Source organism: Perognathus longimembris, chromosome 3 (genome assembly GCF_023159225.1).
Source record: "Perognathus longimembris pacificus isolate PPM17 chromosome 3, ASM2315922v1, whole genome shotgun sequence".
NCBI classification, from domain to species: Eukaryota; Metazoa; Chordata; class Mammalia; order Rodentia; family Heteromyidae; genus Perognathus; species Perognathus longimembris.
The window spans coordinates 114530339-114555853 of NC_063163.1; the positions used below are offsets into that span (position 1 = coordinate 114530339).

The 25515-nt window shown below is 40.9% G+C and overlaps 1 protein-coding gene across 2 annotated transcripts; it reads right to left on the bottom strand.

Annotated features, from left to right (window-relative positions):
- Positions 1–15127: 15127 nt before the first annotated feature.
- On the bottom strand, positions 15128–25019 carry Nxpe4 (neurexophilin and PC-esterase domain family member 4). Of its 2 annotated transcripts, none has more exons than XM_048343885.1 (5): positions 24616–25019; positions 21588–22321; positions 20691–20752; positions 19268–19471; positions 15128–16341 (listed from the first exon to the last, which is right to left on the bottom strand). In XM_048343885.1, the coding sequence occupies exons 1-5, from the start codon at positions 24709–24711 to the stop codon at positions 15806–15808; spliced, it is 1632 nt and encodes a 543-aa protein (XP_048199842.1). In that variant the 5' UTR covers positions 24712–25019; the 3' UTR covers positions 15128–15805. The 2 variants fall into 2 exon arrangements, with proteins under 2 accessions (XP_048199842.1, XP_048199841.1); XM_048343884.1 differs by having other exon boundaries at positions 19268–19474.
- Positions 25020–25515: the final 496 nt, after the last annotated feature.

The following is a 25515-nucleotide window of genomic DNA, read 5'->3' on the forward strand; positions in this document are numbered from 1 at the left end:
TGCTTTATTTCTCTGTAATATTTTATTGCATTTGTGAGGCTATATCTACCACTAAATATTTAGGATTTTTTTAACACTATATTGAATGTTGAACTTTATTAAATGCCTTCCTTGTGTTTCTTGAGGTAATCATATTTTCTTTGTTATCTATTCTTGTGCTAAGACAGGTGAAGATTTTTCTTGGTATTAAGTTATCTTTATACTCCTGGAATAAACTAAAGTATTGCTAGGGTTATTTCTTTACAAATACCTGGTTAAGATTCTGCTCTTGGTTACATGGATAGAGTGTGCTAGTTGATATTTTATTTAAGGAGTTACCTTCTGTGATAATTTTCTATATGGTCCTCACCTGATTTTGCCCACCTGAACAATGAACTGGGCATGATTCAAGAGTTTTTCTAATTTTGACTCCATACATATTACATAGAAATAATTGGTCCCAGGTCTGTAGGACTCCCCTGTAAGGCCAGTTGGGCAACTTTTTAAATTAGATTTTCAGATAACTTTTACTCTTAATTTCCCTATTCAGGTTTATAATTGGTATTTTTTGCACTTAATATATTTTTCTCAGTGTTCTTACTGTAGATTTCCAAAAATCTGTTAATTTAAATGCTTAGTAAAACTTGTTTGTATTTTATTTATTTGTTGAATATGCTCTCCTGATGCTGTCTATACTAGTGGTTTTTTATTTTTATTATTTGGTGCAGGACTAGAGTTCCAACTCCAGCGAGAGTACTTGTCACTACTTGAAGCACACACCAAGCTATCATTTGCTATAGTTATTTTTCTCATAGAGTCTTAAAATTTTTCCCCCAGGGTAGTCTGGAATCGTAACCTGTCTGTTTATGTCTCCCGTGTTGCTGAGATCAGAGGCTACACACACTGAGCTTATTGGTTGAGAATGGGTCTTGTGAAGCTTTTGAATGAGCTGGTCTTGAACCATGGTCTTCCCAGCCTCTGCCTCCCAGTGGTCATGGGGATTGAACTCTGGGCCTGGACTCTGTCCCCGAGCTCTTCAGCTCAAGGCTAGCCCTCTACCACTTGAGCCACAGTGCTGCTTCTGGGTTTTCTGGTGGTTCATTGGAGATAAGAGTCTCACAGACTTTCCTGCCTGGGCTGGCTTTGAACCTCGATCCTCAGATCTCAGCTTCCTGAGGAGCTACGATTACAGGGGTGAGCCACGGGCACCGGCTTTATTATTATTATTATTATTATTTTTAAAAGAAGAAGCTACTGTTTCTTTTAAGCTTCCTCTGTACCGATGTAGTATTTGTGTTCATGTTCTGCCCTTCCCTCTTTGCTTCCTTCTTTTCTCTTGGGTGGACAGTGGTCCCCCACCTACAGTTTTGTTTCTGTGGTGTCCATTACTCATGGACAATGAGAAGAGAGTACAGAAGATATTTTGAGAAACATGGCAGCATATTATTATGACTTTTATAAGTGATTGTCTATTTGTGCCTCATTTAGAAGTCTACATTTTATTATAGTTGTGGACTGAAGAGAGAAAGCGGCGTGGGCACACTGCCCGTGCTTTGGGACAGCCACCGAGGTCTCCGAGTGTGTCCTCTGTGAACTGGAGGGGGTGCTGTACGCATCAGTGTACGCATCAAGTGTACGTATCAGTCATGCTTAGCTAATTTCCAGCTTATTTTCTGATAAATGACTTGTGAGTCTTTCTAATAGTTTTTCTCCTTTTCCTTTTCCTTCCCCACCCCAGGGCCTGCACTTTGCCTTGGCATTTCAGTTAATAGTTGATATTCTACCATGAGCTGCAGCTCCACCTGTAACTTTCTTTCTTTTTGCTGATTAATTGGAAAATCATAGACTTTCCAGCTCCGGCTGGCTTCCAACCGTGATTCTCAGAACTCAGCCTCAGGAGAAGATGGTATTACAGACATGCGAACTACTGGCGCCTCATTTCTCACAGCTTTTCTTTTTCTTTTTTTTTTTTTGGCCAGTCCTGGGCCTTGGACTCAGGGCCTGAGCACTGTCCCTGGCTTCTTCCCGCTCAAGGCTAGCACTCTGACACTTGAGCCACAGCGCCGCTTCTGGCCATTTTCTGTATATGTGGTGCTGGGGAATCGAACCTAGGGCCTCGTGTATCCGAGGCAGGCACTCTTGCCACTAGGCTATATCCCCAGCCCTCTCACAGCTTTTCTGAATGCATCGAATACGGTTCCCAATAATTTCAGCGTCAGCTTTCCTTTCAATCACACAATGATGAGTTAAATATGAGAAGACTGTAATCATTAAGTGAATGTCCTATGAGAGCGATTCGACTGAACCATAAATCAGATATGTTAAATTACTTTGTACAACAACTTATTTTTTAAAGATAATTTTTTTTAAAACGTCTCAAAAACTCCCTATTAATCAGTGCCTAAAGACTAACTTGGAAGATTGTCATAGGGTTCCACGTAAGTCAGGGTACAGAAAAAAATAAAGTAGAAATTCGAAAGTATTTGGAATATATACATAAATACATAAAAACAGTATATATAAAAAACTTTTAGATCATGGTTAATGAATACGTTGAGTGACAATTTAGCTCTAAATCTTCACATTAGGGAGAAATAAAGGTGAACAGAATAAGAAAGTTATGGGCAAACATGAATGCAATATTAATCAAACTGACAAATGTTTGGCAAGAAGGCGCAAGAAACAAAAAGACACAGAGAACCAGTGTTAGGAATGGAAAGACTCGGGGTCCTGTGAACAGAGAAAAAGGTAAAGTTACATTGCAGTCCAACAGGACAGTGGCCTGTTGTGTCATTGCCAAGTAGCAAAAAGAAAAATGTATCAGAGGGCTGGGAATATGGCCTAGTGGCAAGAGTGCTCGCCTTGTATACATGAAGCCCTGGGTTCAATTCCCCAGCACCACATATACAGAAAATGGCCAGAAGTGGCGCTGTGGCTCAAGTGGCAGAGTGTTAGCCTTGAGCAATAAGAAGCCAGGGACAGGGCTCAGGCCCTGAGATCAAGGCCCAGGACTGGCCAAAAAAAAGAAACGTATCAGAGGACCAAGCACTGATCAGAGGAAGGTGTACGGTGGGGCTGTGTATTGCCACGACTGCCTTACCAAGCCCTTTGGCGTTCTCTTAATAGTTAAACATGTACGCGCTCATTTTGTCAAGCACTTTCGTTTCCAGGTGCAGGCACAACTTGTAAGTAGATAATAAGAGAACGTGTACAGGATGTTAATAGCAGCATTATTTACGGAAACAAGCCTGGGAACATAAAACATTTTGAAATGAATCATAAACAGCCATCCAAATGATCGTGCTACTTACATCTATATGTAGAAGTTTTGCTGCATAATATTGAGTGAAATAATGAAGTTCCAGAAGGGGGGAAAATGGATGCCATTTAATTATCAAAGTTTGAACGTCATTCTCTTTGGGGAACTTATGTACATCTGTATCTATAGAAGTGACCTACAAACAAAGTTTCCAAGGTTTGGACAGTACTTTCTTCACACAAAATGTGATGTTTTTCTCAGGCCTCTGTTTTCTTGTGACTAGTCTTGTTCTTTATACTTATGCTTTGTTTCCAAAATACATTATATGTTACAATGAAACTATGATTGAAGTGTTAGAATGTGATACTCCACAAAGGCCTTAGCCAAAAGCATGATGTACAGAGAATACTCAATAAGTGTTTATTATTAATTTTTATGTTATTGATATACAAATGTTTCCCTGTGGTTGCATCAACAGATTTTTTTTTTCAAGTAGTGCTTTATTTAGCTTGAAGTCTTTTAGAAATTCTCCTCCAGCTTTTCTCTTTAAGACAGGTAGTATTTCATAGATAGTATTTTAGTTTGGGGGCATATAGGATAGTTCAATCTATTTTTCCCCTCTTTTCTCTTAAAATAATGCTGCATTAGGTTTCCAAAACACAGTCTCTATGAGGGTAATTTTATGATAGTCATTGAATACATCTTTTTATTTGTGGCTTGAAACAACAAAATGTACCTCAATGAATAAAAATACCTTTATTTCCTGCAGTGGAAATAATTTTGGCATTACAGTTTGAAATGCTGTTCTGTTTCCCCCTTTGCCTGTTATGGCTTCAATTTTGGTGTCTATTTCTCATTGCCTGAGGTTTCTTAGTACTACTCCATGCATAATCATATCACAGAATAGACTGATTTTTTTGTTTGTGTGTGTTACTCAGTATTAATGTAGGCTACCGCTTGTAGTGTACATTTCCTTGCCTCTTGGTGGGTAATATTGGGAAATATTCAAAAAAAATTTGGAAATTTGAAAAGATTTTTTTCAGCTATACTTATTCCTTATACGTAAAGTTTTAACTTTTTTCTTTCTAGTGTACAGTTGTTAGTCTCCACAAATTTTTATCTCCTTTACCGATTTTCTGTTGTGGACACATTTTTTTTTAGACTTGAATTGTATAACCGATGGACAATTACATGTATGCAAGGAGAGTATCCTTCCTTGTTGCAATTGTCTTCTCCCAATTTCGTATTTGCTTTTCAGTTGTAACTTTTTTTTTGGACCTTTCTTCTTTCTGTACTGTCCTTCATGAGCGCATACCTCTGGCCTTTCTTCTTGTTTCCGTGGAGAAATTCGGGTTCATTTATCACAGGGGGTATATGCTCATACCCAGAGATGGAATCCAGATTGCAGAACTGAGTTTTAGAGGCTTGAAGCCCGTGAGTCCTGATTCTTGCTGGTTTTCTAAGTCAGCAAAGGTCACCTCTGTTCAAACAACTTAGGAATAAGAGATAACTCTCAAATATCATCTCCCCTGTAACGCCATAGTAACCCCACATGTAAGCATGTCAAGAAAAAGGTAGCTTTCTGCTTTCATGGAAGTTGATCCTCTGTGCAGCTTTTATCATGTAGTTCAAAGGAATGCATCTGTAGTTAAAGCATCGCGTTAATGTTTGTCAGAAATCAGAGCCTTGGAAATTTAACTTACACATGGATCTATAAACGGCTTGCTTTTTTTTTTCTTTTTCTTTTTTGCTGATCCTGGGGCTTGAACTCAGGACTTGGGCATTATCCCTGAGCCTCTCCGTGCTCAAGACTAGTGTTCTACCACTTGAGCCACAGTGCCACTTCTGGCTTTTTCCATTTATGTGGTACTGAGGAATTGAACCCAGGCCTTCATGCATGCTAGGCAAGCACTCTACCACTAAGCCACATTCCCAGCCCAATAGCTAGCACTTTTATGCTGGTAGAAGTGTTTTGGGATTCAAAACTAAGCCCCATGTGTTGGCTCCTACTATTTTAATCATTTTTTTTTTTTGGTGGTGTTTTCTTTTTTGCCAGTCCTGGGGCTTGAACTCTGGGCCTGAGCACTGTCCCTGGCTTCTTTTTGCTCAAGGCTAGCACTCTACCACTTGAGCCACAGCGCCACTTCTAGCCGTTTTCTATATATGCAGTGCTGGGGAATCGAACCAGGGCTTCATGTGTATGAGGTGAGCACTCTTGCCACTGGGCCATATCCCCAGTCCCACATTGTTTTTCTATTAAAATTTGGTGTGTTCCACTTTTTTTTTTTTGCCGAAAACAGCTAAATCTTTTTGAGGGAAAGGGGACTATTTTTAAGATCCATCCTAAAACTACATAGAGCAGAGGTATAGGAGATAGATACTTTACAGGCTTCTTCACACTTCTCAACTACTCAGGATGGTCACCAACTAGAACAATGCCTCACATAGTTCTAGAAGTGGAGAATAGGCCATTGTAGGGTATGGTATTGGAGACCGTCTTCTAACTATTCTGTAATACAGGAAGCACCGTTGTGAAATAAGACATCAGAATGGGCTTTTTGAAAACTTACTTCCCGGAGGCAATTATTGGGGTTCCAAGTGCAATGATAGCCCCTTCGTGGAAGGGGAGGAGAGTTGGTGGAGAGAGGAAGTGGGGTAGGAAAGGCGGGCCTGTTTTCTGTTACTGCTGAGGGGTTGTGGTTTTACATCCTCTGATGTTTGATGTGAACGATGGTTCAGTGAGTGTTACTTGTTTTGCACATCTTTTTCCCTTGGCATATGTGTGTGTCCCTTCCTTGTTTCAGTATCAGCAGCTGGTATGGACAGTTTGTTCTTTATTGTTAAGTTGTACTCCACTGTATGGATATAGCACAATTTGTTTATCCATTGCCTTTTTGATGGATTTATGGGCTAGATTTGGGCTGATATGAGTGAAAATGGCACGTCAGGCATGAACAAGTCTTCGTATAGACATATGCTCTTGTTTCTTGGAAGAAAGTACCTAAGAATGGAATATCCAGGTCGTAAGGTAAGTGTATGGCTAACATTTTGAGAAACTACTGTTTTCTGAAGTTGTTTTTCTGTTTTCCATTCCTGTTGCCTATGTAGAGTTTACTCGCTCCACAATTTCACCAGCTATGTAGTATGGCTAGTCTAAATTCTTTAGAATTTTAATACACTTAATAGCTGTGTAGTGTTGTTATATTTCTGATTTGTACTTTTCTAATGCAAATAACAAATGGTGGTAGGTATTATTTCTTGGGCTTATTTGCCATCCATGTATCTCCTTTGTGCACATGTTTTGCCTTTAAAAAAAATTGGGTGTATGTGTTACTCAGGTTTCTCTAGAGAAAGATGACCAATGTATGTGTGTGGGGTGGGGAGTGTATATTTTGTAGAACTGCCTCGTGGTGGGGCTGGCATGTCTGAAATACGCAGGGGGCGTGCAGACAAGATGGGTCAGCAGTTAGCATGGTTTCAAATCCAAAAGCGACCTCCATTTTCAGTAGGCAAAACTTTATTCTTAAAGTCTTCAACTCACTTGATGAGGCTTGCCCATATTTCAGGGAGAAATTGCCTTTGTTAAAAAACTATGGATTTAAACAACCACCACCAAAGCTTTCATAATAACATCTAGATTGCTGTCTGAATGAAGCCTGAGGACCATGCCCAGCCAAGCTTACAGAAGACTGACCATCACAATTGCTTTGAGGGTTCTGTTATGAACATAGTAATTTTTTTAAAAGAAGTAATTTGTAAAACTGATTAACAATTACATGTATATAAGGAGAGTTCCAGTCTGTTACAATCGCCTTCTCCCAACTTAGTATTTGCTTTTCAGGTGTAAATTTATTTTGATCTTTCTGGATTTGTGATTGACAAATATTTTCCCTCAATTTTACTTGAATTCTTATTCCATTAGAATGCTTTCCTAAGAGGTCCAGTTATCAGTGTTTTCTTCTATGGAATATTCTTTTTTTTTTTTTTTTTTGCCAGTCCCGGGCTTGAACTCAGGGCTGAGCACTGTCCCTGGCTTCTTTTTGCTCAAGGCTAGCACTCTGCCACTTAAGCCATAGTGCCATCTTCTGGCCATTTTCTATATATGTGGTGCTGGGGAATCGAACCCAGGGCTTCATGTATACGAGGCGAGCACTCTTGCCACTAGGCCATATTCCCAGCCCCCTATGGAATATTCTTTTAGTCTTGCATTTAGGAAGTTGTTTTGTTTGTTTGTTTCTGCCAGAGTAAAGCATAGAGATTTTATCTTTTGCTTTTCTCTAGATTTTTTTTATGTTTTAGATTTTACTCTTAGGTCTATGGCATTTTGAGTTTGCGGGAGGTTTTTGAGTTTGAGTTTGTTTTAGGTTTGCAGGGACCTTAGAGAGTACTGGTTAGCATGTGGCAATCCTACGCGGCCTTTCCCCAAAGTCAGCGGGCGGGGTGTCTTGATTCTTCATTGTCAACCTCTAATCTAAACCTTGGGTAGAGTTAGGTCGAGGCAGGGATAGCCTTGCCATTGACTGTAGCGTGCCACTCCCATTTCGGGAGGTGGGGGACACGTGGTCACAGTGCTGGAGTTTGGGAGTGTCGGGATGGCCGCTTGCAAAGCCACAGACACACACCTTTCCGCGTGTCTTCCCACAGTGGAAGGGACAGCTAGCTCTGCAGACTCTTTGACGAGGACATTCATCCAGTCCTCAGAGCGCCCCCTGCTGGCAGGCAGCTGTCCAAGAGCAAGTGATGATTGGCTTTCTCACGTCTTGTCTGTCAAGACTGACTGTGCCTTGCTTGGGAAATACGAGAGACGATTTTCTCTTTAACAAAAATCTATTTTCAAATGAAGACTCTGGTACTGACTTCAAAGAGGGCTTTAAATTTACTTTAATTGATTCATATAATTACACATATTTAGAGAGCACAGCGTGATATTTTGGTACATGTATATAATGTGTGATAAATCTGGGTAATATGCATATCCATCACCTCAAACAGCATCTGTTTTGGGGAACTGTTCTATTGCTCTCTGGGCTATTTTGAGACACAGAGTGAATTATTTTTAACTATAGTCACCCTACTCTGCTATACTTAACTCCACGTAACTACGGTTTCCTACTCAAAAGCCACCTCTGCCTCTCCCTGCCTTTTCTCACCAGGAAGTTTTTGTGCAAATGGCTTTGCAGTGCTATTTTTCTCTCATTCTTTGCTCTAGAATATATGGGTAAGAGGCACGTAGACGTTGCTGTAACTGAGAGATAGTGGGTGACAATCACAGATCTGCTGATTTTTCCCGAGAAAAGGAAGGTTTATTAGATGAAGAGTCTCACTGAACATCTCTCCAAACTCCACTTTCCCCAGGTCATACTTGGGATAGGGATTCAATCGGATTGGATCAAGTAAAATATACGCAGTTTTGCTGCCTCCTTCCTAAACAAGTTGAGATTTTCACTTCCTCGACATTTCCATCTTCGGAATGGGATCCCCAGGTGTGGACATTAAAAGAAGCAATGGTGTGTGATATCAATGAAATGATAGGTGACATTTGTTGGGTATCTTGTGACAGACCCTGCCCGAGACTCTGAGATTGACTTGTTTCACGGGGAATAGGAACCACAGGCCCATACCTGTGTGCAAATGTAGGGCCCTGCAAGCTAAACTATGCACAGGAATCCCAATCAGCACGAAAGATTTTCATCATTCTATGACCTTTAGAATTATTTGCTAACATACACAGAACTCATACTGGTGTTCGTGTATTTAGAAGTAAAAAAATGGTAAAGGTGATGCTTATAGTAAATTATTTAAAGCCTAAACATTGGAAGTTAAAGTAATTATAGTTTAAAAACTCATCAGAAATAGTCTGAGGGGCTGGGAATGTGGCTTAGAGTGATTGCCTAGAGTGCGTGAAGCCCTGGGTTCAATTCCTCAGCACCACATAAACAGAAAAAGCTGGAAGTGGCACTGTGGCTCAAGTAGTAGAGTGCTGGCCTTGAGCAAAAAGAAGCTCAGAGACAGTGTCCAGGCCCAGAGTTTGAGCCCCAGGACTAGCCAGTAAAAACAGAAAAGGCCAAGTAGGCCTTGCCTTCTCATTGCTTTTGCTTACTATACAAAGCCAGCCTCATTTCTGTTGGTCCTGATCCTTTCTACCAAACAAAACTCTCTCCAAGAGTTCATTCCGTGTGGGGTGTGCACCAGCGCCCCTGGGACCCATTCCTCCCTCATGTAGCAGCTCCTTTCCACGAGCTGGCCACCATTTCCCTCAGGCTGGAATCTGGTGTCTTTCCAACCATGGCCTTGTCCTCACTTCCTACGGTCAGCTTCCCGATTCTTCACTGCGCTGCCCTCTCTGCTGGCCTCATCATTCGAAGCTGGAGTTCTAGGCCATGCGCCCAACCCAAGTGGTTCCATATTTCAGGTCCAGCCAGATCAATACGGACACACGTCTGTCATTTGCTCGTTATCTCAAGACAGGTCAGCAGGCACCTTGTTCCAATAAGAAAGCCTTTGCAGCTTGGTGGGAGGGAGCTTTGTCTCCCATTAGGAGACATCTGTCCACCAGTCCTGCCTTTCCCTCAATGTGTGCGTGTGAGTCATAGATGAAGAACATGGGTGACTGTAATTATGCTCTGTGAGGTCAGCCGGTAGATGGCATCATAGGATCCTATTGACATAAACTACTAGAAAGTGAAATTAAACAAGCCTGACCTTTGTCCTCCGTTGACAGGTTAGTGGAGAACCTGTCCCCTTTTTCAGAGCTTGGTACACTGGTCCAGCTAACAAGGACAGGGTGCTTGATGAGTAAAAGGGTGGTTTTGTCTTCAGTGATGATCTGAAGGAAGAATGATATCTAGCAAAACAGACATAGCCAGGCTCGTGCCTGTTTTCTGATTCACAGAGGAGTTTAGTCCCTACCAATAGATGAGAAACGGCGAACATTGTAATGGATACTTTAAAAAAAATCTTCTATTGGTATTGTAGAGGTGATGTACAGAGGGGTAACAGCTATGGAAGTCAGGTAATGAGTACATTTCTTTTTGAACCATGTTGCCCCTTTCCTCTGTAATGGATTTCTTCTACCAGGCTAGGTTATCGTCAGATCAAATCCCCATACTAGATTTGAGCCTTATAAGAACTGTGGGTTTTTGCAGCTGAGAGATATAAATGGTGTAATTAAGCCTATCATACCAGTTATACAGAAGGCTACCCCATGAAGTGATGTATGGTGCCCAGTATTTGATAATGATGAACAACTGTCTTACTGGTTTATGTGTTTACTGTACTTTTATCAATGTTTTTATAGTGTTCTCTCTTTGCTTATAAAAAAATAATAAGCCTGGTACTAGTGGCTCATGTCTGTAGTTCTAGCTACTCAGGATGCCAAGACTTAGAGAATTGCTGTTCAAAGCTAGCCCGGGTAGAGAAGTCTTCAAGAATCCTCCAGTTACAGTAACCAGCAAACTGTTGGGCTGGAGGAATGGCTCAAGTGGTTGAGTACCATCTGTGAGCAAGTATGATGAGCAAGAATGCAAGGCTGTGAGTTCAAGCCCTGAGGTGGGCACAGAAAATATAATTAGTGCACTGTAAGATAGCACACTGGGTTATGGCGGAAGCTTCCCAAACATCTTATGCTTACTGGATGCTTTGCCTGCAAAAAGGAGCAATGAACTTCCCAGTGGTGCCCTCAGGACTCACCCCCAAAGTTAAACAGCGCATGCCTGTTTGGAGAAGTTACATTCTCCTTCTTTTTTTTTTTTTTTTTTTTTTGGCCAGTCCTGGGGCTTGGAGTCTGGCCTGAGCACTGTCCCTGGCTTCTTTTTGCTCAAGGCTAGCACTCTGCCACTTGAGCCACAGCGCCACTTCTGGCCATTTTCTGTATATGTGGTACTGGGGAATTGAACCCAGGGCCTCATGTATATGAGGCAGGCACTCTTGCCACTAGGCCATATCCCCAGCCCCTACATTCTCCTTCTTGATTGAGTTTTTTCAATGAGAAAGAGGGTAACAGGTCATATTAAAATAAATCTGCTCTTGAATTCTCAGGGATTTTATGAATAGCTTTTAAAATTTATTTTTGATATCTCTTCCGGTTGTTTGTTATTGTTGCTAGCACAAGTAAATACATTTAATTATAACCTTCTATTTTTTTTATTACCCCAGAGGTTGCATAATCTATATATGGCAACATTTTCTTCTAACACTATGTCCTAGGGACTACAGCATTGCAGTTGATAAAGCTCTCCTTCTCTCTCTCTCTCTCTCTCTCTCTCTCTCTCTCTCTCTCTCTCTCTCTCGCAGCATTATATTTTGTTGAGGGAATGTATCATCATACTTTGTTGTATCCATCTTCTCTTGAGACATTGATTTGTTTTCCAATTGTTTTTCATGATTACGAGTCATGTGCCTATGAGTGATTTTTTTGCATAGTTATTTTATTTGTTATTATCTCTAGGCTAAGTCAAAAGGTAATCAAATGAGTAATGATTTTTCTAAGTGTTATCAAATTTCCCTCCATTGCCATGGCGCCATTTTGAATTCCTATCAGCAGTATACGAGGGGCATCTTTCTTCGTGGCCCCATCAACCCAGCCTACTTTCCAATGGGGATTCTTGCCAATCTGATGAGAAATTATTTCTCAATGCAGTTTTAATATGTATATTTTTCTATGCTTAAAGGCAACCTTATTTTTTTTTTTTACTAAATTTCATATTTTTGCTATTTTTTCTATCAGCGTCCATTTGTTTTCAATCCTTAAAAAATATTTGAAGCTGGCACTGAAGTCTCATGGAGGCTGAGTTCTGAGAATCACAGCTCAAAACCAGCCAAGGCAGGAAAATCTGTGAGACTCTTATCTCCAATAAACTGACTAAAAGCCAGACATGGCTCTGTGGCTCAAATGGTAGAGCTCTAGCCTTGAGCACAAAGAGACTCAAGCACAGCACCCTGGCCCTGAGTTCAAGCCCCAGGACTGGCAAAAAAAAATAAAAATGCATATACGCAAACACACACATACACATATATCTTACTCTTTTTCTTGTTGTGCTGGTCTGGGGATTGAACTCAGAGCCTGGTACTCTTGCTTGAGCAATACCTCTGCTTTCTGCTCTTTGTTGGTTAATTGGAACTAAAGGTCTCACAGAATTTTCTGTTCACACTGGCTTTGAACCAAGATCCTTAGATCTCACTCTGCTAAGTAGCTGGAATTATAGGTGTGAATTATCAGTGCTCAACTACTTTAGGCTGTAGGTTTGAAGCATTTTTCTCATATTTATCATTAATCTTTTGATCTTATAATTATTTTTTTGGGGGGAGACACACATGCATATTCTGGTTTATTACTGGATTTCATGCAATCAGGCTGCAGACTAAAAAAAAATATTGTATTGCAAACACCTTTTGATGATCAATTCCTAATTTTCATGTGCTATCTCCATGCCTATTCTTCAGAGTACTCGGTACTAGGTACTGGGTTGGTTCTTAGGGAAAAAAACATTTTGTCTTCATACATGTCATAGTCAAAACCAACCTGTCCTTTTTTAGGAAGAAAGGCTGTCATTGTCATTATTTGCTTATTTCTTTCTGCCCTTTTCCCCTGAATGTGCCCTGTTTCTTGTCTGTCTCTTATTTGAGAATCCTTGGCAGAAACATGCTATTTTTAATTTCTTTCGATTTCCCCCTTCCCTCATGAACCAGTTCCAAGTAAGATTAGGGCTAGAATGGCAGATCCTCCCGAGTTCTGTTAGTTCCCCAGACCAGAGACTTCTTTAGCCAAAAGGTTGGAAAAGCACCTAAGAATTTCTAACTGGCTCTTACACCTGGGAAAAACTCATCAACGCCCCACCCTTATCTGTGAAGAATTTAATTTGCATCAGAATATAGTCACTTGATTTATTATTATCTTGGGGCACAGATTTGTAGAAGCAATAAAAATTGTACAATTATGAGTTCAGAGTTTCAGGTTGATAGATAGGAGGCTTAAGTTACAGTGCTTTACTGCACAGAATGTGGCTATAGTTAATAATGTATAGCACAGGGTAGCAACAAGAGACGATTTTGGATGTTCTCATCACACACACAAAAATAAAAGATAAAATATTTGAGAAGATAGGTGTGCTAATTAGCCTCATTTGATCTTTCCACAATATATTAGTCTATGGAAAGGTCATGCCATGGCCCACAAATTTGCACAGTGATTTGTTCATTTCAAATAAAGCTTTTAAGAAAAGAATAGTGCAAATCAGGTGGTGATGTAATTCTACAGCTTCTGCTAACCTGATGCTTCTCAGGAATTGCCCGAGAGTCTTCTTTCTCTCCCATTACTCGAAAATGGTCATCTTTGTTCTAAGACACCCATGCTTCTTGAGATCCGAGTGTAAGAACACTCAGGGTGGTTGAGGTTGGGAATGTGGCTTAGTGGTAGCATGCTTGCCTAGCATGCCTGAGGCCCTGGGTTTGATTTCTCAGTGTCACATAAAACAAAATAAATAAGATTAAAAAAAAATCGTTCTCACAGTGGTCCTCCTCTGTGGATCGGCTCACCTCTGAGAAGCTGGAAGCAGATGACAGCAGTCAGAGGATGCGACCTAGAGCTGTGTCCCTGCAGAGAGCATTAGAGGGTGCGCGCACCGTGCTTTTAGCTGACCCAGGAAACAGAGCCATCGTTGTGCTGTGGAGTGGGGAATGTGGGTATGGCTCATTTTCTGTCCTCTTCCCCCACTGTAGTTTTGGAAATTTCTGTTATCTTGTCTCCACTCATTTCCTTTCTCTTTTTTTCTTTTCCCTCCCTGCTTCCTCCTTCCCTCAACTGTCCATTATAAATAGGATACATTTCAGATTCCTTCCCATGGTTCTCAAAGCCATTCAGGGAATAGCACCTGCTTCCCCGTGTCCCTCCCCCCTTCCTCGTACGGATCCCTCTCATCAACAATACTCCTGGCATCCCCGTCTCCTATTCTATACACAAAGCAATCTGGACTTACCTGTGGATTTGGAAGGTATGTCTCTGTGCCATCTCTCCTCTGTGTCTCACGGCTACCTCCTTCCTGTCATTCCATCCTACTTGAGATGCCTTTCTAAGATCTCTCTAACTAGACAGTGTCTCCATCGCCACTGCACGTGATGCTTTTACCACCTTAACGGTCACAGACTTCATATTCGTCAAAGTACGTTATCAGGAATTATTATACAGTATTTTCTTTCTTTGTAGATGAAGTTGGGTGGCTGATATTTTCAGGGGTCTTCTTGACCCCTTGACCCCTCAATTCTCAGAGAAGATAATGGCAATGACTGAGAGTTAATAAATGTTATAATTGTTTTCTCCCAGATGTAGCAAGAGTGGGTCAGGACACAGGGTCCTGTGTTAGGAAGTACACATGAAGAGTACAAAATTATGTTATGATAATGATATTGTTTTACTCAATTAATTTTATTTTGCCCAGTCCTGGGGCCTGAACTCAGGGCCTGGGCACTGTCCCTGGCTTCTTTTTGCTCAAGGCTAGCACTCTGCCACTTGAGTCTCAGCACCACTTCTGGCTTTCTGTTTATGTGGTGCTGAGGAATGGAACCCATTCACGTATGCTAGGCAAGTACTCTACCACTAAGCCATATTCCCAGTCCTGAAAAAGTGTTTTAATTCTTTTTGGTCAGACTTCTAGAGTACAAATGAATATGATTAAAATGTTAACCTTCGTGTTAACCTTCATTAAGGGTGATATTATAGGAACCAATACTGTTGATTACATACATAATGGCCCTTAAACTTGTGTTAAGGTGTGGAACTTTTGATCAGATCTGAAGTTTACCCAGAAGTGGGAGCCACAGATATGATTGCCTTTGGTAGAAGTTACAGGGATTCCTGTATCCAGACCACCAGGTGCCTCTCCTGAGTTCCACCCCTCAAAATTGTGTCCAGAAGACCACTGTCTGGCACCTACAGCTACACATTTGAGTGTCTTCAAATGACTGACAACAGGTCCAAAGCTAGGCTCTTGGGTGGCAGCCCCCTGTGACATACCTGTTAGCCTCTGTAGAGAATCAGATTGGAGCCCATGGGGGTACCTGCTGGGAGAGAAGAGTCCTGCTTTCAGGACCCTGGGGCCTTGCTTACAAATCTGCTCCTCCTGCTCCTCCTCTGTGATGGTAGATGAACTACCTGATATACCTACCCTTCTCATCTGGAGATCCATTGGGCATATTATTACTAGGAGAAAAGAGAAAGTAAGACTGCTCTATCTGAATGTTTACTTTATTACTACTTTATTTCTCTGCTGTTGCGTGTATCATAGATAAGAACTTTACCCTGCTGGGGTCTTTTCATTAGAGAAGAACAGTATGGCTCTGATCAAGAAGGATAGGAATTTCCCTATGACTCTTCTGAGCTTTATTTTTTTTAATTTAATTTTATTGCTATTATAAAAGCAATAATATCAAGGAGTTACAGTTACTGAGCTTCAGTCCAGGCTAGAAATAATCTTGTTTGGCTCAATTCGTAGACCCTATCAGCCATAGGGTAGATTACTTTCTCTCACTGAGAACAGACCTTTGCATTACATAATTTTCTGAGATATGTGTGATCTAGCAAATATAGTTTAAGAACATATTGATTTCATTTCCAACTACGTGTTGCGGTGGGTGGACTGCATTTGTGCCATATGCTATTGTAATATCCCAGGCGTCAATAAAGCCCACATGGAGATCCTCAAACATGTCCTTGATGACCAGATATTGGATGTACCCATGGAAGTCACTGAATCTCTCCACGTCATTATTCATCTCTCTGGTGTTTTCTGTCTTGATGACAACCATAGTGTCCGGACTTCTCAGAAGAAGTCGCTGGACTGCATTGTGGATGTTGAGGGCCCTTCGGATGAAAACATCGATGGGGAAAGGTCTGAAGTGCTGGCCCAGGGAAATAACAATGACAGTGTTCTTCTCTCCTCCTGTTCTGTCGATGACTCGGGCCATGTTTTCAATCTCTTTGACGGAATAGACCAATGATCCAATCAACGGGTAACCATGTTTTTGCCACTGGATGTTGATATTTCTATCCAAGTCCACAGCAAGCTGGTGTTTCAGTTTTCCAAACTCGTGCAGGTCCACTGACTTCAGTGCTGGTGACAAAAGGCAAAACGAAAGGAGAACAGAATTACAAAGACTTGCCAGTCAGTAAGATCGGAGAAAACGGCTTGACGTTTGAAGTTAAATAAGGTAATCGTATCTGATTTATTATCAGGGGGTATGTTCTTTTGATGAATACTTAAAGAATTAAGCCTGCTACATGAATGTAGGAGATCATGCTTAACCTCTTGTAGAACCATACAGAAAAATACGGGGGATGGTTAGTCATTGAGATGAACACCATTGGAGGATGATGTGCTGAGTTTTGTAATGATTGCTTTTGTATAACTCATTAACTGTTGAACTTACTTGAAATTAAACTTCTAATTGATGTCATTAACATGGATAGACTGACTAAACCAATTTCCCCAACTGTAGATTTCATTAAATCTGAGATTATATTTTATACTTCTATTTATTTTCATACATGGAATATTAACTGAATACATCATCTTCAAAAATAATGGTAAGAGTGATCATGAAATCCTTTTCAGTTTATGAAGCATTTGTTTGGAGTGATGCTGTCATTCTCTTTAATGGAAGCCATATATATGCACATGTATATATACATGTATATATACATATCTCTATGTACATAGAGATATCTGTGTATATATACACACATATATACATACACATATATATGTATATAAAATTGTGATGGTATATGGAAGTTAACCAAATGAGGAAGTAAAATTGTCCAGGATTATACAGTTAGTGAAAAATTTCTACCTTATCTTGACACTTTTGAAAATAAGCACAACATGTAAAGACCAAGATGAATTATTTACATTTTTATCAAACTAATTCGATCTTTACCAAAATATACAGACTGGCTGTTTCACAGCTAGACATTATGGGAAAGAAGACTAGTCAATAATTGTCTATGCTTTGTACATGTACCATCATAGATGTGAAGGGCTGTCTGAAGTCTCGAGACATTGAGTTTGCAGAGCAAAGCATGTTTGGAGGACAGTGGCAGAGCTGTTTGCCTGATCAGCTTCCAGCTGACTTCAGTTTCCCAAAGCATACTTTGCACATATAAATTAGCATTTTTTTGGGTGTGTTCTGGGACTGGGACTCGAATTTGGTACCTGAAACTTTGCTCATTGGCTGGTATTCTACCAACTGTGCCATGCCTCTGTCCCTGAAGCATTGGTTATTTCCTTCCCTTTCCTTTTCTCCTTTCCCTTTCCTTTCTCTTTCCCATTCCCCTTCCTTCCTTCCTTCCTTCCTTCCTTCCTTCCTTCCTTCCTTCCTTCCTTCCTTCCTTCCTCTCTTCCTTCCTTCCTTCTTTTCTTGCTCTTAACAAAATGTTGAAAGGATATCTTCTGACTACAATGTACCAGATGAGCTGAAGAATATAGGAAACTTAGTGATTCAGTGTTTGTATGACCTAAGATGCCATTGTAGAATGTAATGCTAAATGTTATCATGATGACATCTTTAATTTTTTAGCTGGGGGATCTCAGATGATCAAGAGTTCATCATTTCTTAGAGGCCATAACTTAAAACTCTTCCTCTATGAGGAATCTTTTTGGCTGGGTGCCTGTGACTCATACCTATAATCCTAGCTACTCAGGAGTCTGAGGTCTGAGGATCAGGGTTCAAATTTCAGCCTGGGAAGGAAAGTCTGTGAGGCTCTCCAATTAACCACCAGAAAACCAGAAGTGGTGCTGTGACTCAAGTAGTAGAGTGCTAGTCTTGAGTGAAAAAGCTCAAGGACAGAACCCAGACCCTGAGTTCAAGTCCCATGACTGACAAAAAAAGAGAAAAAAAATCAGAATCTTTTTGTAACTTGGATCCAAGACCCTACTAATTTTCCTCTTTTTAAAAAGACCATGCTTTTATTTTGCATTGGAGCTTATAAGAGTAGTCTCATATCAAGAACGCCAAGACAGAGACCTATGACTCTTACCATTGCTTTGTCCCCGTTGAGAGAGCCAGGGCCCAGGCACTTAGATGGGTGGAGAGCAATGGTTTTCTAAGTGGAATGTCTAAGATATATTGGTGGATTCTGAGCTACTGCTGGTACATGCTTCCTTCAGTACATAAAGCAAGGAACCTAGGGTTTTCACACCTGAATTCTAGTCTCAATTCTTGACGTTAATCCATTTTAGTCCTTGATAGGTAGTACCTCATGATATGTGAGATCCTTTCCGTTTATTTCCTCCTTTCATTGTCAAAAGAAAGAGCAGGTCATATTATTAATATTATTATTCTTTTGATAGATGATAAAATCAAGGAAGAGAAAGTAAGTAACAAGCCCAAGGTTTCTAAGTGGCACAGTCTATGTCTATTGACTCTCTGCCCCATGGTTTTAAACTGTATGCCTACTTGACACACAAATGATTACCTTACTTCTGCATCAGTAATGATCAGAGGGCCGATAGCTTACAACAGTGAGAACCTACTCCATGACAGATGGTATTATAAAGGCATCATAAGGATTACTTCAGTTTACCAGGTAGATAGTGATTTCATCTTCAGTTGACACACTAGGACACTGGAGAAAATAGTAATGTAACTTTTCCCAAGGTCATCCAGATACAATGGGAAGTCGTCTTTGAACTCAGTGTATCTGCATCTAGAACATTCTAAATGTGCCAGGTGTTAAGGGGTGACAACTTAGTATGCTAAATAATCGTTGTCTCCGTCTGTCATTTTCTGAACATGCTATATAAAGACGAAAGTAAATTCTCCAGAGAAAAAAGGTAGTAAGTATTACTTACAACTAGCTAGGTAGCTATCTACACTATCTCCCTTCCGGACAGGTAAATGTATTCTTTTAAAAGAAAGATAACAATTTTGTTTTGGTGATTAAGAAATATGATAAAGAAGAGACATTCTCCATATTACTTTGAGGTAGAAAAACAGTTTAGGAAGGGGATATGAATAATAGCTTATACGGAGCCATACTGTTGATACTGGACTTGAAGTACTCCATCCATTGGCGAATTGTGGAATCTCCTATTAGGTATATGGATTTTCCTCTGAGACAGTCTTTCATTTCGATTGGAGCCAAATAACAGGAGACCGGATTCCATGTGTCTCTCCAGACGTGCCCACTGGGGATTGTCCATCTGACTCCAAGCTTGCATTTCTCTTTTACCGGAACTATTTCTTCTGCCAAAGAATGAACAAGCTAAGGATCTAACAATATGCATGAAAAGCTATCAATCTCCCCTAAAGGGGTAGCTGGGGTTGGTAGGAGATAAGGCTTACGAATACAGCCTCACCTTTGCATTTCAGTCATTTTTTTTTTCTGATGAGAGTTTCCTCTCTGATGTCCCTTAATGACATGATAACATGTTTTCTCCAAGAAAAGAAAAATGACCTGCTGCTGCAAGGTATATGTCACCCTTGCTATGGAAGCCATATTACCGATTCTTACATGGTACGGAAGCTCATTGAACCTACTAATTTAATTCATTTTGCCTCTACATCTGTCCACACCCCTGCAGTGTCTTCTTTGCCACCATAGAACTATAAATGATATATTTTTAAGAACTATTAATGATTAGCTTGGCTTGGAAAATGATCACGAGGAAAAGATTTGTCAGTAGATTGGAAAGAGCCCTGGAGGTCCAACAGGGGCCAGGCATTCCTCGTCGGTCACTGGTTTATGAAGGCTCTGAGGTGGCAGGCTTGGAGCAGTAGATATGAGTTTGCCCATGTATCTTGGGTGAGAAATCCCATTCTACTGTCAGATGCAGTGTTTTTACTTCGGTGTGGTAGACAAAGTTATTTTTAATAATTATCTATAAGTTAATGCTGACTTTAGAGAAACATAAAAGTTATTGCCTGGAATCCTTTCAGATGGCAGTCTTCTAGAAGTTAGTAGATACACATGTGGAAGTTTTATTCTGTGAGGATGTCTGGAAAGGTGACAAAGGACTTAGGAGGAGAGAAGATGCCAAGCTGGTAGACTAGAAACATGAAGATTGGGGTTATTGCCAACAAGAGATGTGGGAGGGAGGTGAAGAAGTAGGTAGAGGCTAGGGATTTAGCTCAGTGGAAGAGCGCCTGCCTGGCGAGCACAAGGCCCCGAGTTCGGTCCTCAGCTCTAGAAAAAAAAAATCTATAAAACACAGAAGTAGGTAGAGTTCTTGACTTTGGGGCATTTTAACATTGGCTGGTTATTGTGTCAGATCACGAAGAGTTTGGTGATTTTAGATGTAGTTACAGGCAGGTTTGTGATATCCTTGTTCTTCCAACCATTCCCTCTCATTGTGACCTGGTACCTTAGGTAAGTAGTTGAACAGACTGCTGAGAGGATAAAGAAGACAGAAGGAAAAGGAAAGCCTTCAAGTGTTCTAGCAAACAAAGCAGGAGTACTCACCTTTGCATTTGGAAACACTAATTGGTTTGAATTTTTCTAACATCTCCACACCCATATTTGACCTTAAAGAGAAAGACATTTCACACACAGTGAGACCAAAGGAGAATACTCTTGGGGGCATTCAATCAAATAAAATAATATTTATGAAAATGAACTCCAGGAAATGGAAACAAGAAAGTTTTCTTTTTCACTGTCTTTGGTTTCTTTTCATTTGTTCATAGTGGAGGGACAAAGGATGAACAAATGCAGCAGTGGGACTCACTAGACATGACGTTGAAAATGAACTAGACAATTTGTGGGTGGGGATGGGAGGGAAAAATGGGAAAGAGCGAGGGAAGGGGTGACATTGTCCAAAAAAGAACTGTACGCTTTTGTCTGACTTATGTAACCATAACCCCTCTTTACAGCATCTTAACAATAAACCTTTTAAAAAACATTGCTGTTATTCTGCAGGTGCTCAAATCAAGACACACTCAGGAAGCTAGAGTGTGCAGTTATCAGTAATAATATTGATATTTGTTAATGATAAATGGATTTTCTTGGCTATTATATCAGGCCATTTAGTGAATTTCTATTTCTCTGCCTAATAGGCCATAGGAGATAGGTTCTCAGGAAGTGTGCAAGCCAGTGTATCGAGACTGAGTAATAATATAGTAGAGCACACACATAGGTTTGTCACTCTTCTTAGCTTTTGCTTTGCCTCCACTTTTTAGTTCGTTGATAAGGATTACTGATCCCCAAAGTTTGGTGACCAACCCCAAATGAATTCATAGTTCCTTTCCTAAACAGCTCCTCTAAACAATCCCAAAGTTGTGACACAGGGAGAATGTATCTCTGACATACAGGCCGAATCACCATGACATTCACCGTAACATCCAGGGATAATCATCTGTTTACCTTCCAAAGAGGTGCCATTCTTGTTTGCTGAGATAGGACACGGCCCTGTTCTTGGAGTGCATGTGGGTGAGGGCAGCGCAGGGCACGCGCGGCGGTTTCACACAGTAGAAGGCTTCTTGGTCTTGAGCATCCAGGTACTGGCACAGCTCAGCACTCGAGTTGAAAGCCAGGCCACAATCGCTATACACCTTGGAAGTGCCACTGAGAAACTGCCCAGAGAAGATCACCCTGTCGTAGCCTTGGTTCCTCGCCCTCCAGAGAGCGGACACCCCTTCGCTGGGGTGCATGAGCACGACGGACAGAGAGACCTGGCCTTCCCAGAACAGAGTGAAGCTCACAAGGTAGGTGCCATTGTCCAAGTCCGTCACCTTTCCCGACGCAGCTGCCTTCAAGCCTGGGGAGGACATCCTGGCCCTCAGGAAGTCCCCACCATATTCCTTCCTGTGTCCCAAGAAGTCCCTCATCTCCAGCAGGACGTCCAGCTGGTCCCCCTTGCAGTACGCGTCTTTAGGGTTGAGGATGATGACTCGGCTGTGTCGAGCGCTGGTGGTGGTGCTGATGTGGGTGAAGGGTCTGGGTGGGATCATGTGATCTAGTTTCTCTATGATCTCCCTGACTCTTGACTCTGTCTTAGCTGGTGGAACTGTGGGGTTCAGAGTGGCATTGGGACATGAGGACCCTTTGATGAAGTTCCAGGGTTGCAAGGAGATGGGAAACTTGAACCAAGTCCATATCTGAAATGACAAGACACATAGAAAATGTTCCTCATCGTATGCTATTTTTTTTGTAAGTTAGCCAACTTCTATATGAACTAATGAGAGGCATCAGAAATTAAGCAACACTGACATTTTGTGGTCCTATATGTTTTCCATGCCAGGTGGTTTTTCTTTAGAAATGGTGACTTGAATTTTCATTGGCTAGTCTGTTATGGAAGACCTAGTCAACCCCAGAGGCCTTTGGGGGAACTTTGAAAATGAGGATTATAAAATCTTCATCACAGGGAAACTGTGAAGAGTCCATGGAGAGAATGAATGCTCAGTGTTGCTTAATCTTTTTTTGCCCATTACAGAGCTTGAATTCAGGGTCTGAGTGCTTCCCCTGAACTCTTTTGCTCAAGGCTAGCCCTCTACCACTTTAAGCCACAGCAACACTTCCAGTTTTCTGGTGGTTAATTGGAGGCAAGAGTCTCACAGACTTTCCTGCCTGGGTTGGCTTTGAACTGCGATCCTCAGATATCAGCCTCCTGAGTAGCTAGGATTACAGGCGTGAGCCACCGGTGTCAGCTTTTTTTAATCTTAAAACTAGAATTTAGTGAAAAATGATTCATCATAAACAAAAGCTGAGCTGCTCATCACCTCTAGACCTGCCTTACACTAAATGGTAAAGGAAGTTCCTGAAGCTGAAAGAAAAAAAAAGCTATTAATAACACAAAGACAAATGGAAGTATAAAACACACTGGTAACAATAAGAATCCAGCCAAAATTATAATGCTTTAATAATATCTTCAGTGTGTAGGTTAGAAAACAAATACAGCTACATAAGACAGTACTTACTGTACATATAGCATACATACAATATAAAAGAGATGTACTGTGAAGGCTTCCACAATAAATGCAGCAAACACTAGAGAAAGAACCTGCAGACCCTAGGAGATGGAAAGATGCTTATGTACATGGCTTGGCAGAGCTAACACCATGAAAATGGTTATACTACCAAAAGCAGTTTACAGATTCAATGCAATCCCCAGTAAATCCCAGTGCTGTTCTCTAGAGAAACAGAAAAGTCAATCCTAACATTTGTTTTTGAAGCACAAAAGATCCTGAATAGTCAAAGCAATTCTCAGCAAAAGGAGCAAAAATCCCTGACTTCAAGTCATACTGTATAACCATGGTAACAAACACAGCTTGATATTGGCCCCCAAACAGACTGAATAAAAACAAAACAGAACAGAGGAATAAAGTAAATGATCTGGGTAATAAAAACAAAACAGAACAGAGGAATAAAGTAAATGATCTGGGTGTTAATTCACAGTGTTCATGAAAGGGTCTCAACAGAAAAAGCTGGGTGTGGTGATGCTCCCCAGTCAACCCAGCTACATGACAGGAAGCATAAATCCAAGGATCGTGGTGTAGACTGGCCCAAGCAAAAAGCCAGGCGTTATTTAAAAAATAATCAGAGCAAAAGAGGACTGGAGGCATATCTCAAGTGGTAGAGATCCAAGACTGAAGCCTTGAGTTTGAACCCTGGTACTGCCAAAGGAAACTAAACAAAATTGTCAAAAGGAACGTTTAAAAGTGTTAATAGAAACTGAACACTGGTGGCTCACACCTGTAATCCTAGCTGCTCAGGAGGCTGAGATCCAAGGATCGCAGTTCAAAGCCAGACCCAGCAAGAAAGTTGGTGAGACTCTTATCTCCAATCAACTACCAGAAAACCAGAAGTGGCGCTGTGGCTCAAAGTGGTAGTGCACGATCCTTGAGCTGAAGAGCTCGGGGACAGAGTCCAGATCCAGAGTTCAAGCCCCATGATTGATAGGAGAACAAAGGCTGAAAGTGGAGGTGGTAGAGTGCCAGCCTTGAGTGAAAAAGCCAAGTGAGAGCAGAAGTTTTCAAGCCCTAGTACCAGCACAAAAATCAGCAAGTAAATGTTTTTGTAACTAAACTGTCTTATATTGGGGTAGGGAAGTGTTTCCTTCAAAAAGTATCAAGTATGTTTTTATAGGCAGAGATTTAAAAAAACGTAAATGCTCTCTTCTCCAGAAATCCCCTTACAGGTTTGAAAAGACAGATGTTGGGATGTCAGTGGAAAGGTGCTATGCCTGTGTAAAGCGGTTCGCAGCCTTGTCTCCATGTAGCCAACTATTGTTTGGCAATCATCAGCTATCCTGCGTTGTATATGCTGTTCAAACGACCCTACTACCGTCTCTAGATCACCTTCCAGTGTGAATTTGACTAAAATAGGAGAAACACCAAGTAATAAAGTATGCTTTTTTGTTGTTGTTGTTCAGGGCATAGAGAGGAATCCATACCTTTGTGGAGTTTTGGAAAACTGTAAAAGTGATCAAGATGGCTAAGATAAGCAACAGTACCAAGAGCGACCTACGGCTTATCATGGCTGTTTTCATGGTGGAGATCCTGTAGGAAACAATACAAAGAAAGTCACACAAGGGTAACACAACGCAAAACAGAAAGGGAAATATGGGAACATAGGACTTTTTTTTTTAATGCCTTCTGATTATTTTCAATCCTTGGGTAACGTGACTCCTGGATCTAAAGATTGCCCCTCCCCGCTTGCATTCCTGGCTATCAGCTTGTGTGTTCCATAGGGAAGATGCCCCCACATCCGCTATGAGCCATAGGAAAGGGAACAGACCTGAACCCGGCTCATGCTGCCTTGCTCCTGTTCTGTGGCGTCTTCGGGTTCAGTGTCGCCCCACACTTCTTTATTCTCTTCCCTTCAACACAAACAGCAGGCAAAAAATACTTCAGCAAACTTTGACATTTATTGCCACAGTGCCTTTTAAACATACATTGATCTTTCCTATTTCCTTAATCCCATTCAGTAAACAGGTTCTCTTTCCTTTTACTAACCTTTGAAGCACCATGCAACCCTGAAAAGATTTATTGAAAAATTCCCACTTATTACTTTTCAAATACTTGGGAGTATCTATCAATGGTATATTTTTGCTGTTGTTGTTTCATCTTTGTTGTTGTTGTTGCTTCTTTCAAATGAGTAGTTTTGGAATTTCTGCTTGTCTTTTAAAGCCACATTGCCTGGGTTAGGGCTGGAAACCAGAAACCAGAGATAGAGCCCTCTGGCTAGCACGCATGAGACCTCAGGCAAAACAAACGCAAAATAAAACATCAGATTGTTTGAATGCTGCCCTTCTAAAATTTTCTACCCTTCAGAAGAGTGCCCATCATATTCC